Raw genomic sequence first — 19,126 nt, 5'->3', positions numbered from 1 at the left:
AACTGGGTCACTGCATGCCGCTCTAATTCTACAATTTGAAGTGTAAAGTTACTTAATTTTTTTAATTACTTTACTGTACAGAAACCGGGGTATGCCGAAAAATTCTTATTTGAGAATCTGTAGATGCAAGTTTGAGAATAAGAAAAACAATGTTTATATATTGAAACTATTCAAAATGGCGAACATATCGACCATCTCCCGAAATTGGTTTTAGAAAAGTCGACTTCCCATTCACACGACCCCATTCAAAGTTAAACTCTGACATATCCAAATAATGTATCAAATTGATCAGGAGACCTGTCACAAGTGCGTGTATCTCCGATCTTCTATTTGAATATTTTATACTTAGCTACATTTAATCATACAAACATATATGAACTAAAAAAAAATAGGTTCTTTGTAACTTTTATTGAAAATAAAAAATTAAAACCAAGTTATTTATACAAATTAGAGGCTCGTGCACTTCTCTGTAAAACGTCTTACAATATAAAAAAACACTCGAGTAGGTTGAATCAGTAGTCTTAGTTTTATCGTGTGAACGGACGGTTTCTAGAAAACGCGCTTCAAAGTTTATGTGCTTCAAAGTATCTCCGAAAATATTCAAAGTACGAACTGGGACTGAAACTCGATTTTTCACAAAATGCCCACCTTTATTAACAGTGTTCAACTAATTACTAGGCTAAAAGCAGGGCCGCTGCATGTCCCTCGAATTATACTGCTTGAAATATGAAGTCAATTGATTTGATTTCACATCAAATTTGGAATAACATACACTCAAGTTTTTTTTGTATGTGGTTCTTTATGCACCTATTTCTATGCGAATTTTTAAGGTTATGCGGGTTTGTTATGCGAATTTTCAAAATTATACGGTTTATTTTGTATTGCGAATTATCGAAGATAAGCGATATTTTCAAGGTTATGACATTTTTTATGTGAAGTATAGCAAATATGCGGCTTGTTAACGCAAATTTTCAAAGTTATGCAGTTTTTTGCGAATTTTTTTCAAATTATTCGGTTTTTTAACGCAAACTTTCAAGATTGTGTAGATTTTTAACACGAATTTTCAAGATTATATGCTTTTTTAATGTAAATTTTCGAATTTATGCAGTTTCTTGCAAATTTTTTTTAAATTATCCGGTTTTTTAATGCGAATTTTCGAAGTTATGCGGGTTTTTTAACGCAAACTTTCAAGATTGTGTAGATTTTTAACACGAATTTTCAAGATTATGTGCTTTTGTAATGTAAATTTTCGAAGTTATGCAGTTTCTTGCGAATTTTTCTAAATTATTCGGTTTTTTAATGCAAATTTTCTAAATAATGTGGTTTTTTAACACAAACTTTCAAGATTGTGTAGTTTTTTAACACGAATTTTCAAAATTATGTGCTTTTTTAACGCAAATTTTCGAAGTTAGGCGGTTTTTTTGCGATTATTTTTAAATTATACGGTTTTTTAATGCGAATTTTTGAAGTTATGCGGTTTTTATCGCGAACTTTCAAGATTGTGTAGTTTTTTAACACGAATTTTCAATTTTTATGTGCTTTTTCAATGCAAGTTTTCGAAGTTATGCGGTTTGTCTTGTGCCAATTTCTGAGGGTTTACGGTTCTTTTTGTTAAATTTTCAAAGTTTTGCGACCTTTAAGCGAATTTTCAAAATTATGCAGCTTTTATGAAAATTTTCAGAATTAAAATTGCGGTTGTTTAAAGAGAATTTTAAAAATTACGCGGTTCTCTAATTCGAATTTTCGAAGTTGTGCGGTAGCATTTTTTGTGAATTTTCGATTTTTCGGTATTTATAGAATTTATTTTTTATATAAGGAGCAAATTTTCAAAATTATGCGATTTTTATGCAAAATTTAAAAAAATTCAGCAGTTTTTTCACGCGAATTTTTTAAATTATGCGTTTTTTATGCAAATTTTCAGTTTTACGATTTTTAAGCGAGGTTTCAAAATCATGCGTTTTTCGCAAATTTTCAAAATTATGCGGTTTTTTAACGAATTATGCGGTATTTCTAAGAGCGAATTTTTACAGTTTTGCGATTTTTTATGTGAAATTTTTAAGTTATACAGTTTTTTAACGCGAGTTTCAAAAGGTAGGCGTCTTTTTTTATGCCAATTTTCAAGTTTTAGCGTATTTTTTTTTGCGAATTTTCGAAAATATGCATGTTCGCATTGAATCCGAACTTTTAAATCTTAGGCGTATTTTCAAAGTTATGCGCTTTTTCCGAATATTTAATGCTTTGCATTCTTTTAATGTGAGTTCTAGAGAAGCTATGCGGTTCTTTTTATGCGAGTTTTCATAGTTTTTCGGGTTTTTTTCATGCGAATTTTAAGGTTATGCGGTTTTTTAACGAAAATTTTCAATAATATGCGGTTTTTAATGTGAATTTTTTAAGTTATGCGTTTTCTTCTCGCGAATGTTTAAGTGCAGTTGTTTAATACAAATTTTCAAAGTTATGCGGTTTTTTTTTTACATGGAAACTTTCAAAGTTTTACGGTTTTCCTTGATGCTTATTCTCAAAATTGTGTTATTTTAGGCAGATTTTAGAAGTTATGCAGAGTTTTTGCGAGAATTTCCGAAATTATGCGATGTTTTTGATACAAATTTTCAAATGTATGCGGTTTTTCATGCAAATTTCAAAACTTATGCGGTTTTTCGCGGATTTTAAAATTTTTTAAAAGTTATCCGTTTTTTTTTTCATGCAAATTTTCTTTTTTTTTTTGAGTAAATTTTCACAACTATGCGGTTTTTTAACGCGAACTTTAAAATCTATGCGTTTTTTTTTAATTTTTAAAGTTATACGATTTTCATACGATTGTTTTATACGGTACGTAGTCTTGCCTAAAAACGACTTGAGTGTAACAGGATTTAGACAACACTATTCTCCAGCTAATAAGCAATCTTCAACTAACGAATTGGATAATTAGACGTTAGACAAAAAAAACTGGGTCGCTGCATGTCCCTCTAATTATATGAATTTCTTTCAGGGGTAAGCCAAATTTTGTGCACATAACCGGTTTGAATTTTGATTTTGAGGTGTAAAGTTACTTGATTTGATTAGACAAAAAATTTCAAATAATTTGATAAAAATAAGATGATGCTATTCTTTAGAGATGAGCGATCCGTTCGTGAACAATTCAAAAGAACTAGTTCTTCTAGAGGAATGAGTGAACTTGAGTTTTTTGTTGAAAACGATAGTTCTCTATTCTTTTCAACAGAAATAGTTATTGAATTCTATGTGTAAATGTTTAAGGTTCGAGCGGTTTGTAGAATAAAACTAAATTGTTTTAGAAAAGAAAAATGGAAGTTCCCTTGAATTTTACTTCCAGCGTAATACTGACAGACAGATGCTATTTGCATTCATCCTCAGTGTACAAGCTTAGAAGTCTGTTGACTTGAATGCAAATAGCATTCGAAACACTGGTAGCTGTAAAATTCGAAGTCGAAAGATTTGATTAGATATCAAATTTTGAATTAAAAATTAGGAATTAGACCACACTATTCTCCAGTTTCTAAGCAATCTTTAACTAAACATTAAAAAAAAAACTGGTTCGCTGCATGTCCCTCTAACTAAATGATTTGAAGTATAAAGTTACTGGTTTTGATTTGATATAAAATGTTGAACAGGATTGACAAATTTAGACGACACAATTCTTCAGTTGATTCAGTTGGAAGGAAAAAAAAAGCGGGTCGCTGCATGCCTCTCTAATTATAGCACTCGAGATGTGGTGTTAATTAAATGTAATTTGAGGGCGATTTGAAATAATTTGTATAACAATGCAGTAAAAATTGTTCTTGGACATTGTAGAAAGCCAGGCAACTCACCTAAATGACTAGCAGCCGATCCGATAAAACTGGGCGGCAGTGGTGCCGATTCGTACGGTCCGGGTCGTCCGGGCATCCCACTCGGCGGATAACCGGCCGGCGGTAGATCGTGCGGTCGGACCAGCCCGGCAGCGGCTGCCGCAGCCGCGGCCGACGGTGGGTACATGTGGGACGGTGGCCGCAGCATTTCCGAAGCCGTCTTCATCGATGCGGCCTTGTCCGGGTTCTGTTTGGCCTGGTGGTGATAGATTTCCCACGCTATCCGCACGTGCATGGCGTTCCATTTGCCAGTTTTCTGAAAGTACAGTAAAAATAAAAGAGGGTTCGAGAGATCTGTTAGTAAAAAACGTTCAACGGTCAGAGTCAGGGGAAGAGAAACAATCAACAGAACACGTACAAGCGGAAATGAAGTTAGTAACAAGTGAGATAAGCAATAGCTAGTGATATTACATGGGATGGCAATGGAGGAACCTACCTTCTTGTTCGGGTCAACCGGAGGCGCCTGTTGCTGTGATTGTTGTTGTTGTTGTTGTTGTAGTTGTTGTAGTTGTCGACGAAGATGATGATGATGATAGTGGTAGTGATGAGTGGTTATGAACCAAAACAAAAACGAGAAAGAAACAAGAAAAAAATAAAGCTTTATGATTGCTGCTGCGTTGGTGATGATTGGCGCAATGCGTGATGTGACAGTAAACAATGGTTTAACAAAACACAAAAAAAAACATCTAGCAAACTCAACACTACCGTAGAACAGTGATGAGAGAGAGCGAGAGAGAAGAGAGGGAGCGCAGCTGTCGTGCGAGAACAGAAGGAGCTGGAAGCAACTTACCTTCGGAACGAACGATTGTAGGTGACTTGGTGGAACGAACTGAGTCGGACCGCTAAGGCCCGGATGAAGCATTCCGGGGGCGTAACCGGGATAGGCGGGCATACCGAGTCCTGTCCGGTAGAAGGGTGAATCTACGGCTCCGATTTTCGGTACATCTTTAAACAGCGGTGGAGGGAACAGGGCAGGCGTAGCCGCTGCCGCCGTCGGTAGGATCGGTTGATGCTGATGTTGATGTTGATGCTGGTGAAGGTGCGTATGTTGATGCTGGTGATGATGTAACTCCTGCCGCAGGTATGGCGATTGTGGTACCGAACTCAACCCACTTCGATCCAGAAACCGATTGTCAAGCTCACGTCGCAGCATATCCGCCTGGTCGGGAACTGTGGAATGAAAACGAAAAGATTTACTATCGACAGACAATCCTTCAGTGAGTGAGAGTAGATATTTACCTTTCGTTGAAAACAGCGACTCGGCCGAAAACGGCAGTGGTGCTGACGGTTGTTGTTGTTGTTGTTGCGAGGGTGTATTGTTGGCGGTCGAAACAGCCGGTGGTGGTAACGGTGCCGTAAACAGTGGCACCGGGAAGGATGTTGGTGGTACGGCAGAGAGCGTCGTTGGTGTGGCTCCAGCGGACGAGGCAGAAGGTAACGGAGGAGTTGGTCGCAGTTGTGAGGAAGAACTAGTATTTCCGTTGGCACCACCACCAGAACCCGCCGCCGAAGAAGCCGCCGGTGAGTGCGAGGATGGTACCGATGCCGAACTGATCAATCCGGACGGTGCCATCGATGGATGCCAACCGGGTGGACCGGTCGGTGGTAAACTGCCGCTGGTACCGCTAGAACTGGTGCTGGTGCCCGTCGCTAGCGAAGGTTTCGGATAGGTAAGACTAGAAGAAACGGCCGACTGTGCTGCCGAAACGGACGACAGTGCCACCGCCGCCGGTGAGGAGAGTGCAGGTGGACCAGCCGAATTGTAAGGAAGCGTTGGAGACGGACCCGGCGGTGGACCACCGGTACTGGTACTACTCGTGCTGCTGCCACCACTGCCGTACGGTAGTGCCGAACCGGGTGTCGACCGGGATAAACTACTTACGTTACTACTGCAAGAGAAAAGCAACATTTGAAAAATGAAAACCTATTTGTGGTATTTAAAGACAACTCTTACCTATAACTATCTCTTTCTCTATTGGGACTATGACCGCGCGGGGAGTGCGTTCGTGCCATGCTACTGGAAGCCGGATGTGGTGGATGGGTATTATTGCTATTACTATTACTACTACTGCTACTACTGCCGCCGCTGCCCATGCTGCTACTGCTGTTGTTGCTGGTAGGCGGATGGTGGGAAGCTGATGGTGGTAGATGATGACTTCCCGTGGGCATCCCGGTGGAGTGTGGTCCCACCGCTAGCGGATGATGCGAGGAAGGTCCCACTAAATGCGGTGGCGGCTGCTGATGAGAGAGCGGAGGTGGTTGCTGTGATGCTGCTGCTGCTGCTGCCAGATGATGAGGAGGTAACAGATGGGAGGAGGTACCGGATTGCGTTCCGGGATGCGTCAGCTGAGATGGAGGTTGTTGGTGGGATGTCGGAGGTGTCGCCCCGGGTGGAACCGTCGAGTTCATCCCGTGCGGTGAAGGAATATGTGGCCCGCCGCCGCCAACCGTAGCTGCTGACGGAGCCGACGATGAGTTACTATTGCTGCCATTACTGTTGGTGTTCGGTGTCATAGGCCGGACCGTTTTCGACGGTGGTTGTCCCATTGGAGACGCATCGCGATCGCGCAGCTGAGACGGACTACCGTTAGCTCCGGACATGGGCGGTTGCAACCGAGAGTCCATTAGGCCAAGTCCGATCATAGATGGCGGTAATCCACCGAGTCCGGGAGGACCAACCGGATGCATTCGAGGCGATAGGTTTGGTGGGGCCACCGATGGTGACAGATACGGATTTCCATAGGCCCCGTACGGTGAGTAGAGTGGTGGATAGCCCGGGTACGCCGTCCGGTAGTGCGGTAAACTGCCCATGCCGTTTTGCATCATCATCGATGCCGAGTGTGGCATTCCCGGGTGGGTCATGTGAGATCCATTCAGTAAACCGGTTGGCGTAACGGCCGCCGAAAGTGCAGCACTGGTTGCCACTACCGGACTGTGGGTTCGCAGTGCTGCCAGCGAACTTTCCACCGATGGATGAATGGCCGGACTTTGTCCGCTGGCCGGTGTTGCTGCCGGGGGGGTGTGCGGTACATTCAGCGGCAGTGAAGATGGCGCTGCACTGTTGTTACTGCTGCTATTACTGTGTAACGGTTGGCCTCCACTGGTCGGGCCTAGTCCACTGTTCGAGAGATTGGTTGGTCCCGTTACCAGCGGAAGACCATTCGGTAGAGGAGCTGCCGCCGTCGTCGAGGGTGCAAATGAGGAACCAGCTCCGATAAAACTCGGAACTGATGAAGGCTTCACACTTCCACTGTTACTGCTGCTGCTGTTACTGTTACTGTTGTGCTGCGGAGGCGGCTGCTGGGGTGAAGGCGGCGGCTGAGATTGTGGTGTCGTCGGCGGTTGCTGCATTGCCGGTGACGGAACGGATCCTGCCATAGCTTGCTGCAGCGGCGATTGAGGATTGGAACCTTGTTTCCCGGGTCCCACCACCGCCGCCGACAGGGCTGCGGTTACCGTCGCCGCCGCCGTTGTTGTACTTAACGGACTGATACCGGTACCGGCCGTTGCCGGAATTTTAGCGGATGCCGTTGGCAACAGTGGCTTACTGCTCAGTCCTGCCGTCTGTGGTGACGCAGGTGGCTGCGGTTGCTGGGGTGATGCCACGGCTTGCTGTGACTGAGGTGACGCCACACCAACAGCCGGATGACCTCCAATCGGTGTCAGGTGGGTTCCTATCGGACCATTGGATACCTGTTTTTTTGTTGTTGTTCGATAGAACGGAACAGAAAGAGAAAGAGTTAGTGAAAAAAAAACATACGTTGTCAATGTGCTTGCTTATGCTAATTACGGTACTCGTGGTTGGGCTCGTAGCTATTAAATTAGTGACTATTAGGATGCAAAGTGGTGCTATTAGTTCAGGTGTTCGGCGGCAGAACCTGTTACTCAGGGGCGCCGCCACTTAAGCGTCACCGGATTAAGCATTTTATTGAAACATAAATCAGCCTGCGGTTGTGTTCAGCAAGAAAATAGCCTAGCCTTGACGGAGACATGAAAGTTGAAAGCATGAATTCCCCGACGACTACGGGGGACGCTCGGATTTCGCCTGGAGGCAGATAATTGAATACTCATATTAGCATAAAACCAACTCGAATAATCATTCAATTTAATCACTCGATAATCTGGTTCTCGCATTTCAGCGAACCCTTTTGCCTCTTGCTTCACCGATTTGTGCGCGGGAATTCCAACACTATTTCCCGTATCAGATTACAACCTACAGCACGTCGTCCTACAGAGCAGATTGCGCTTTTCCCCTCCCTGCTGCTGCCACCAATAAATTCGTAAGCAATTTTAATTATTCCAAAACCCTCCATCCCCCGCTTAGTGTGTGTGGGAATAAATATTCAATAGAGCCAACCACCAGCCAGAGTGAGTCCATTACGCGCAAATAAGTTCCGAAATGGGCTGCCCTTCACCCTCTGCCCTTTTGCCCTGAAGCATAAAAACAACCGAAAAAAAAACCATCGCGTAATGCGGAACTGAACCGACCATTCGCGAAACGGACAGGGAAAATCAATGCAATTATGCAAATATTTGTTCGTTTCGGCAAACCGAAATTGAATTGTCGCCCCAGATTCTCAAACCGTTGGCCGGCCTGCCGGCAGCGGCACTCCACGGTTTCACACGCGTCCGTCCTGAAGCCGAACATGCGGCCCCCTAATTGCCGATATGATTATTTCATTAGGGTAACCATTATCGAATTGTTGATATTGGCACGATCCGTTCTGTTGCGGTGTGCGGATGTGGCAAATCTCGGAACGGTTTGTGTCCATTCCCCCGCCAGGGGGGAGGGAATTAGTCTGTACTTGGAAGTCACTGCCGGGATTTGTGTGAATTTCATTCGGCCTCGGTCGGTTGTCTGAATTGGAAATATCCATGTGGGGTGGGGTGTTTGACATAATGAAAATTTGATACAGTATCTGAGAAGGACATTTGTCATAATACCCTTTTTCCAAATTCGGTGGTTGTGGGTTTGATTTCTGTCTGAAAATTTTCAATATACAGGATACAGATAAAAACTAAACTTAGTTCACGGCGATTTTACGTCATAACAAGCACCATTCAATTAATCAAAAGTTTTAATTGAACGAATTTGAAATTTTCAAAATTGTCCTACACGAAAAGGAATTACTGGAAGCCCTAAACTTTGTAAGTTTATTTGTAGTTTCAAGAATTTTGGACTTTTTGATTATCGTATTGAGTTTTTGTAACGATGAATCTAAGATTTGCATTTTGAATAAATTAAAATCCTGAAACACTAAATTTCTGAAATCCTAAAATCCTAGTCATAAAATAATAAATTAATAAGGAACGGAAAAAGTGAGACGTGACAGAGGGTCATTTAAGCAAGCAGAAAATCTTCTAGTAACTTAACTTTTATCTTCTACCAGAGGAGTTGGGCTTAGGCATCTGAACAATGCCAATCACCCAAGTCTCTGCTATGTCGGAAAGTAGTGATAAAGGTCTTTTACCATTTACTATCCGAACCGGCGAATCGGAAAATCATAAAATCCTGAAATCCTAAAATTCTAAAACCATGAAAATCAGGACAATCAGGAAAATCACGAGAAAATCAAAAAAATCACGAGAAAATCTAGAAAATAACGGAGAAATCCTAAAAATCAGGAAAATCAGAGAAAAATAGGAAAATCATGAGAAAATTAGGAAAATCAAGACAAAATTAGGAAAACCAGAAATAAATAGAAAAATCAGTAGAAATTCAGGTAAAATCAGGAGAAAATCGAAGAAATTACAAGAAAATTTGGAAAACAACGCAAAAATGAGGAAAATTAGGAAAACATCAGGAAAATATCAAGAGAAAATAAGAAAAATTAGAATAAAATTTGGAAAATGGAAAGTAAATTAGGAAAATTAGGAAATCTGGAAAATCAAGAGAAAATCAGAAGGAAATTAGAAAATTCAGGAGAAAGTTAGAAAATTCAGGAGAAAACCAGAAGAAAATCAGAAGAAAATTAGGAAAATTAGGAAATCAGAAAAATTAAGACAAAATTAGGAAAACCAGAAATAAATAGCAAAATCAGTAGAAATTCAGGAGAATCAGGAGAAAATCGAAGATTTGGAAAACAACGCAAATATGAGAAAAATCAGGAAAAAACAGGAAAATATCAAAAGAAAATAAGGAAAATTAGAAGAACATTTAGAAATCCGAATGAAAATTTGGAAAATTCGGAAATCTGGAAAATCAAGAGAAAATCGAAGAAATTGCGACAAAATCTGGAAAATAACGAAAAAATCAGGAAAATCAGGAGAAAATAAGGAAAGTCAGAAGAAAATTTTGAAAATTTGGAGAATATTAGGAAAATCAAGAGAAAATCTGGAGAAAATAAGAAAATTCAGGAGAAAATCAAGCGAAAATAAAAAAAAAATCATGAAAATCAGTAAAAATTCATAAAATCCGAAGAAAATCAGGAGAAAATAAGGAAAATGATTTTTACAATCAGGAGAAAATCAGAAAAAAACGGAGAAAATCGGATAAATCAGGAGAACATTAGGAAAATCAGTTAAATTTTGGGAGAAAATCTGGAAAATAACTGAAAATTCAAGAAAATCAGGGAAAATCAGGAAAAATGAAGGAAAATCAGAGGAAAATTTTTGAAATTTGGAGAAAATTAGAATAATTAGGATATCTGGAAAATCAAAAGAAAATCAGGAGAAAATGAGAAAATTCAGGAGAAAATCATTAGAAATTCAGAAAAATCCGGAGAAAATCGGATAAATCAGGAGAAAATTAGGAAAATCAGTTTAACATTGGGAGAAAATCGAAATTTCGAGAAAATCTCGAAAATAACGGAAAAATCTGGAAAAATCAGGAGAAAATAAAATGAAAATTTGGAGAAAATCAGGAAAATTAGGATATCTGGAAAATCAAAAGATAATCAGGAGAAAATTAGAAAAATAAAGAGAAAATCAGAAGAAACCCAGGAGAAAATCAGGAGAAAATTAGAAAAATCATTAGAAATTTAGCAAAATGAGAAGAAAATCGGGAAAATCAAAAGAAAATCGAAGAAATTACGAGAAAATCTCGAAAATAACACAAAAATTAGAAAAATTAGGAAAAAAATCAGAAAAATATCAAGAGAAAGTAAGGAAAATTTAGAAAATAGAAAGAAAAGAAAAGAAAATTTTGAAAATTTGGGGAAAATTGGGAAAATTTAGATATTTGGAAAATCAAGAGAAAATCAGGAGAAAATTAGAAAAATGAGGAGAAAATCAAGAGAAATTCAGGAGAGAATCAGGAGAAAATTAGAAAAATCAGAAGAAAATCGAAGAAATTACGAGAAAATCTGGAAAATAACGAAAAAATCAGGAGAAAATCATGAAAATCAAAAGAAAAACAGCAAAATCGGGAAAACTAGGAAAAAATCTGAAAGATATGGAGAGAGTCAGGAAAATCTGGTGAAAATCTGGAAAATTATAAAAAACAGGAGAATCAGGAGAAAATAGGGAAAATCAGAAAAAAACAGAAATATCGGGAAAATCAGGAGCAAATCATGAAAATCAGGAAAAACAAAGAAATCTGAAAAATTGGGAAAACAAAAAGAAAATCATGAAAATCAGGTGAATAAGAAGAAAATTAGGAAAATCAGTTAAACATTGGGAGAAAATCCAAATTCGAGAAAATTTGGCAAATAACGGAAAAATCAGGAAAATCAGGGGAAAATAAGGATAAACAGAGAAAAATTTTGAAAATTTGGAGAAAATTAGGAAAATCAGGATATCTGGAAAATCAAGAGAAAATCAGGAGAAAATGAGAAAATTCAGGAGAAAATCAAGAGAAATTCAGAAGAGAATTAGGAGAAAACCTGGAGAAAAATCGAACAATCATTAGAAATTTAGGCAAATCCGAAGAAAATCAGGAAAACCAGAACAAAATCGAAGAAATTACGAGAAAATCTGGAAAATAACGAAAACATCAGGAGAAAATAAAAAAACAGCAAAATCGGGAAAACCAGGAGAAAATCTGAAAGATAAGGAGAGAGTCAGGAAAATCTGGAAAATTATAAAGAAATTGAGGAATCAGGAGAAAATAGAGAAAATCAGAAAAAAACAGAAATATCGGAAAAATCAGGAGAAAATCATGAAAATCAGGAAAAACAAAGAAATCTGAAAAATTGGGAAGACAAGAAAATCATGAAAATCAGGTGAATAAGAGGAAAATTAGGAAAATCAGGATAAAACAAGAAAAATCAGGGAAATCAGAAAAATCAGGAGAAAATCACGAAAATCTAGAGAAAATCAGGAAAATAAGGAGAAAATCAGGAGAAAATCGTGAAAATTAGGAGAAAACAAGGAAAGTTAGGGAAATCAGGAATATCAGATAACCATGAAAATCAGAAGAAAGTCAGAAAAACCGGGGAAAATCAGGAGAAAATCATGAAAATCATAAAATCAAAAAGATTTAAAATCATACAATTTTGACATCCTAAAATCCCAAAGTCTTGCAATTCAAAAATCACAGAAAAATGAGATTGTGAAATGGAAAAATAGAATTTTGATTTTTTTTTCAGATTTTTAAATTCATATTTCTTTGATCAATAAAGAATTAAATCTTAAAATCATGAAACCATGAAACAATTGTAGCACAGGAAATCATAAAATAGGGAAATCATAGAGCCGTACAATGAAATTTTAAAGAATCAAAAATCAATAAAATCACGGAATAATGAAATGAAAAACGAAATAAAAACCATGCGATCGGGTAATCTGGAAACTATGAAATTGAAAAATCACTTTTGTAAATCATGGAACTATAACTATGGTTAATAAAATCGTAGTATCAGATAAATCAGAAAAATTCAAGGGAAAGGTTCAAAATCTAACATTTCTACAAAGCTTCTGTTGTAACCGGCAGCATTGTTATCGATGAAACGATATTAACGAAGCGGGTTGCGGGAAACAATTAAGAGTGTACAGGAGACAACTGTCCGAAACGGGTTAGGAAAATCGGAAACAATGTAAAAACCGTAAAAATAAACGTGATTTCGCGAGAATTGTAAAAACTTGAACCGAAAATTAAGGTTAAAATATTTTGAAACCTATAAACTAGTTTAAAACTCAGTGCTAGCTTAGTTCAAGAATTTCTTAACTTTATGATCATGGCATGATTTCATGGGTTTATAGTGTCATAATTTGACGATTTTATGATTCAATAATTTAATCATTTCACGGTTTCATCATTTTATGATTTTACAATCCCATACTTTAATATATGGGATGTTTCGCAAATTCGAAGATTGAATGACACACGGTATATCACCACTTCTTCCATGTTTTCTAATCACTCATTAAAGTTCCGAAACAAAGATCAAAAGTCAATCTGTCGGATCATATGCAGAAAAACAGAAAAAAATCAACGCACAAAGCCAACAACCGGGCGGATGTAAAAGAGTCAAACCGAAGCGATTTTCCCCGGCACAAGGGTAAAACAAGAAACCTGTTTGGGAGGGATCTATTCAAACCCCGCAGGTAATTAAGTTGAAAAATTTACGATTATTTCGTGGTCCATTTCAACACAACATGCCATAATCGCCCCGAGGGGGCAGGCGGCAGCTGGTCGGCACATTATGGTTCCCGCGCGATTCGGATCGGATCGTGTTACTTCGGCGTCGCATAAATGTCACATCGAATGTCGGCGTAAACGACCGGATTGACAATTAAGCGGCAAATTAGGCAGCAGCCCAGTGTCACGATATTTCAAGCCGCTGCTGGTGGTGGTCAACTTTTAGTGCGCTTTTTGATGTCGATAACGAAAACATCTCGGGAACAACTTTTACGACCGCCCGACCGACCACCAGGATCATGTGAAATTTTGATGGTCCTTTATTGAGTATTATACTAAGTCCGGCTCGGAGGATAAGCTCCGGAAAACTCACCTGCATCGGTGTCGTAGGATAAGGCGGTGGCAGGCTTGGTGGTGGAAGCGCTGCTGGCGCTGGGGACGGTGCCGGTGGAGCAGGACCTGCTGCACTGGCTCCGGGTGGAACCGGCACCGGGCTAGCACTGCCGGCCAGTCCGGCCAGCGGACCATTGCTCAGGGGCAGCCCAGTCGGTGGGAAGTCCGACTTGCGAGGTACCGCTGCTGGACTGGGAGCCGCGGCCGCCACCGGTGGCACCGCCTGTGCCGGTTGCGTTTGGGGCGTGGACGCGAACACAACTGACCCTCCATCAGAACCCTGTGAACAGAGAGAGAGAGAGAGAAACAGAATAAAAGCGGATTAATAATTGATAACGTGTGTGTGTGTGTGTGTGTGTGTGTGTGTGTGTGTGTGTGTGTGTGTGTGTGTGTGTGTGTGTGTGTGTGTGTGTGTGTGTGTGTGTGTGTGTGTGTGTGTGTGTGTGTGTGTGTGTGTGTGTGTGTGTGTGTGTGTGTGTGTGTGTGTGTGTGTGTGTGTGTGTGTGTGTGTGTGTGTGTGTGTGTGTGTGTGTGTGTGTGTGTGTGTGTGTGTGTGTGTGTGTGTGTGTGTGTGAGGATATGCGGTATATGGTTCTGTAAATTTACATACTTTCAGGATGAATAGATCGGGATGAATTATTGATGGAATCAATTTGCAAACAGATAACGCTACTATCCGAGGGGAGTATGGGGGGGTTTGCGACTGCAGTCCCCCTTCCACACAAGGCAAGTGAGAACATTTAATCCGATTGGCATTATGTCAAGTGCATCTCGACGGATCGGCTAATCAATATTTATTAATTTTCAATTGATTTAGCCACTCGCTTTGATCGCTGGCTGGGTGGGTGTTGGTACAAACGAGAGAAGGCTAGTGAGAAATAATCCATTCATTACAATAACTACAAGGTGAATGAGTGGACTAATAATACTCGTCGTGTCCCTCTCGTCTGGGTGGCGGCAGGCAGTCCGACCGACCGGCAGCAGAAGGCACATAAATCTACATGTTTGATTAATTGTGCAATTAATTTCCACACACAAACATCAACAGGCACATAAAAATCTAGGCGACACGAAAGAATAAGCAATTCTGACAGGTTATAAATAAATTTGTATCGGGCAATCGGGCCCGATTAATTTACTGTCAAAGTGCCCCTCAGTAGGTGGTGCCAAAGTTTGATATTACCATAGGCAGTTGCGTATCGCAGAAACTAGTGATGCTGATCGAAATATTAGAACTTTATCGGAAATTGGAACTTTGCTATTCTTCATGCCTTCATATGAAATTCAGTTGCTATTAACTGATGAACAGTTCGGTATATCGCAACATATTTCGAAACGTAAGACACACCTGACGTTTTTTGAAATTAATAAAAATTGTACTGTAAAATTGATTGATTTTGTTAGCTTGGTGTTCTGTATTCAGTATTTTAAAAATGGATGAAACTGCTATCCGTGAACCAACAGCTTCTCATCAGCCGTTTATTATTAGGAGAGACAGGTGCGAAACCGGACGTTTTTTTTTGAAAATTGAAAAAAAAACATTTATTACAACTAGGTTTTTACCCAAATTATCTAAAGCGTTGTGAAGCTTCAACCTTCAGCTGCGATTCCCATTTGTAATTTGGAATCATATGCATTAGTTTACGTACCAAGTCGCAATGAAGTAACTAACCCAAAATCTTTGAGAGACCGCGAACTCCTATTTCACACAAAAAATAATTAATTACAAGATATCTTAATGAGCGTGAAGAAAATGAAACCATGTTTGAATAGATTGTCTGTCGGTTTCAACCTTTCGTGAGACATAAAATTGCTCGCCGAACAAATAAAACATGGCTGAAAAGTCTCGGGCCTAACACATAGATGGCACTAGGTTTATTTCAGTCATAACATTCATTTCAATAGTCTGTGAGTTAGTGTGCCAAGAGTGACGCTATCTTTGTTATTTTCAGAACGATGGATCAAAATCAATTTCGTGTTTTAATTTTACGAAGCAGTGTACGGGGAAAATACCGTTCAAGCAAAGCAATGACTTGAAAAGTGTTATGGATCGCTCCATCAGAAACAACAATAAAACGTTGGTTTGCTGACTTCAAACGTGGTCGTAGAGACACCGATGATGCAGAACGCAGTCGAGAACGTGTTGATGACTCTGAACAGTGTTTGGCCACGTTTAAACGTAACAAACCGGAATTTTTGCGTTGATATGTGACAATGGATGAAACATGGATTCATCACTTCACTCCGGAATCAAAACGATCGTCATCAGTTGCTGTCCACTCAGCAACTGGTGAACCTCGTCCAAAGCGCCCGAAAACACAACGATCGGCTGGAAACGAAATGGCCTCGGTATTTTGGGATGTGCGTGGTGTAATATTTATCGACTATCTTGAGAAAGGAAAAAACATTAACAGTGAATATTATATAGCGTTATTGGAGCGTTCGAATGCTGAAATTGCAATAAAACGACCGCATATGGCAAAGAAAACATTATTGTTTCTTCAAGACAATGCACAGTATTAAATATTTAAAAAATCCGTTAAAAATTTCAAGTCGAAAATTATGGGCCTGGTTGAGCCCTACTTTTTTCCGGTTTAGTTCCACACAGACAATTGATTTTCGAGGCCCAATATATTTTTTTTACAAGTTATCAAAGGACCCAACAATCACTGTATTCAGCGGGATATGAACTTTTAAAAGCAAAAACATTTTTTTATGTGATGCCAAGTGTATTAGAAATGCATAAAACGTCGAGATTTGGTGTAATTTCGAAAAAAAAAATTTTTCCATCGAAAAGTGTCAGAGAGTTCAGAGCCAGAGAAACTTCGTGCATTGCTAAGACAAACAAGAGAACTGCATAATTTTAAAAATTCGCATTGAAAACCGCGTAACTTCGCGTAAAGAAAGCCGCGTAAAAATAAACCGCTTGAGAAAACGAGTAGAAAAGAGCGTACAAGATATGAAATACTGTGTGATCTAGATCTGGCTGGATCGATGTCATTTAACCGAATCGAGATATTCGGTTTGAAGACATTCCACCGAAAGTCATTTTGTTCAAATGACGTTTAGCCGAACGTCATTTCGACAGGCAGTCGTTTCGCAGGAAGTCATCTCATCGAAAGTTATTCCTCCAAAAATCGTTTCGTCGAAAGCTGTTTCACAGTCATTTCACCGAAAGCCGTTTCTCCGGAAGTCATTTCACCGAAAGCCATTTCTCCGAAAGTCATTTCACCGAAAGCCGTTTCTCCGAAAGTCATCTCACCGAAAGCCGTTTCTCCGGAAGTCATTTCTCCGAAAGTCATTTCATTGAAAGTCATTTCACCGAAAGTCATTTCCCCGAAAGTCAATTTCACCGAAAGTCATTTCTCCGAAAGTCATTTCACCGAAAGTCATTTCACCGAGTCATTTCACCGAAAGTCATTTAAACGAAAGCCGTTTCGTTGAAAATTGTTGCGACGAATGTCGTTTCGATGAGAAGCATCGTTTCGCCAAAAGTTGTTTCGTCGAATGCCATTTCCACGAATGAATATTGGGTGTTTGCTTTTTGGTCGCATTTTGACGAATGAATGATTTCGTAGGAAACCGTTCCGTAGAACGCCATCTCGTCGAAAGTCATTTTACCGAAAGCCGTTTCACCGAAGATCGTTTCGTCGAAACTAGTTTCGCCGAAAATTATTGCGACGAATCAGTCCAAAAACTGTTGCTTTCCGCCGGAAGTTATTTCTTTGAATGCCATTTATACGAATGAATGTTGCGTGTTTGCTGTCGGACGCATTCACCGAAAGTCGTTTCGCAGAACGTCATCTCGTCGAAAACCATTTCCTCAAGTTATTTTGTCAAAAGACGTTTCGCTGAGAGTTTTCATTCCGCCGAGTTATTTCATTAAAAGTCATCTGGTAGGTAGTCGTTTTAGTTAAAGTCATTTTTAAGCAGGCAGTTTTTTAAGTTTTCTGAGAAAGTCATTTCGCAGAGAGTAATTTTGTCGGAGACCGTTTTGCTGTCATTTTACCGAAAGGCGTTTCACCAGAGGTAGTTTCGTTGACAGTCATTCCGGCAAGCACTTTTGTGTCGAATGTCATTTCGATGAACATCGTTTCGATCAGACCTGTGTGCAGGGAGGAGGGTGGTTTGGGAGTTCTAACACCCACCCCCTCCCCTCTTCCTCATGGAAAAGTTTCATGAACAATAGAGTACTTATAATATAAAAATGCAAATAACTTGACAATTCATACTTTGTTTTATAGTCAATATCGTGGATGACGAATTTGTCTTATGCCATTTTTGTTTGCTTTTAGTCGCATTCGTCGAAAGTCATTTTGCAGAACGTCATCTCGTCGGAAACCATTCATTGAAGCCATTTCGCCGAGTCATTTCGAATGTCAGGTTGTTGAAAATCAAGTCATTTTGATGTATGCATTTTTTTAGTTGTCTGAGAAAGTCGTTTCGTACAGAGACCGTTTCGTTGACACTTTTGCGTCGAATGTCTTTTCATTCCATTGAAAGTCATTTCGTCGTTTCGGCGAAAGTCCTTTTGACGGAACTAGTTTATTAAGTTCTCTTAGAAAACTGTTCTTTAGAAATTTTGTTTCGTCGAAACTCACCTAGTTGGAAGCCGTTTCGCTTAAAATCATTTAACCGAAAGTTATTTTATCGAAAACCGTTTCACTCAAAGTTATTGCGACGAATAAATTATTCCGCCAAAAGCTGCTGTACGAATGAATCATTCGGCGAAAATAGTTTCGCCGAAAGTCATTTCATCGAAAATCATTGCATCAAGTCATTTTGTCGAGTATCATTCTATTGAAAGCCATTTCGTCGAATGTCGTTTCACCGAACGTCATTTCGATGATTGAGTTGTTTATTTCATCGAAAGGCGAAATGGCAATAATTAATTCTAGATAATTCAACAAATGAGTCATATTTCTGAGGCACATGTCATGAGATTTACTTTGTAAATTGGTTTACCAGTTAGTGTGGTAAATTTGTTATCCAACCTCGACGTTTGCTCGATCTCTAATTTAACTTTGGATAAACCTACTAACGTTATACCTCAAATTTTTCTTTCGATGTGAACTGTAAAACATTTTTTTCACGAAAATTGATAAAATTATCGATTTAATTTACAGTCATCTGTCAATGAATTACCGGATTTCGGTAAATGCTAAAAATATTTTCAACACTTTTTTCCAAACCTTTGCCTAATCAGCTTTCTCAACGAAATTTGCCGATTCGGCAAATTGACTCACAACCATTAATTGATTAAACATTTGTCCGATCAGAGAAAAAAAAAAGACCGGAAAACTGGCCTACTGCGATTACGTATTTTTAAATTCTCCACCATCACACGAGA

At 39.4% G+C, this 19,126-nt stretch overlaps 1 protein-coding gene across 5 annotated transcripts in view; it reads right to left on the bottom strand.

Annotated features, from left to right (window-relative positions):
• Positions 1–19,126, bottom strand: part of LOC131426423 (atrophin-1) — a 388,733-nt gene that overhangs the window by 7,684 nt on the left and 361,923 nt on the right. For 3 of the 5 annotated variants that reach the window (XM_058589126.1, XM_058589125.1, XM_058589130.1), the window contains 6 exons: positions 13,757–14,056; positions 5,818–7,556; positions 5,103–5,752; positions 4,654–5,033; positions 4,300–4,332; positions 3,825–4,119 (listed from right to left, as the gene is read on the bottom strand). In XM_058589126.1, the coding sequence (XP_058445109.1) occupies positions 3,825–4,119; positions 4,300–4,332; positions 4,654–5,033; positions 5,103–5,752; positions 5,818–7,556; positions 13,757–14,056 (3,397 nt within the window). The remainder of the gene's footprint in view (positions 1–3,824; positions 4,120–4,299; positions 4,333–4,653; positions 5,034–5,102; positions 5,753–5,817; positions 7,557–13,756; positions 14,057–19,126) is intronic. The other 2 variants (XM_058589128.1, XM_058589129.1) reach the window with 1 other exon arrangement.

This window comes from Malaya genurostris, chromosome 1 (assembly GCF_030247185.1).
Source record: "Malaya genurostris strain Urasoe2022 chromosome 1, Malgen_1.1, whole genome shotgun sequence".
NCBI lineage: Eukaryota > Metazoa > Arthropoda > Insecta > Diptera > Culicidae > Malaya > Malaya genurostris.
Note: the sequence above shows the minus strand (reverse complement) of the source record. Positions and strands in the feature narration are given on the sequence as shown.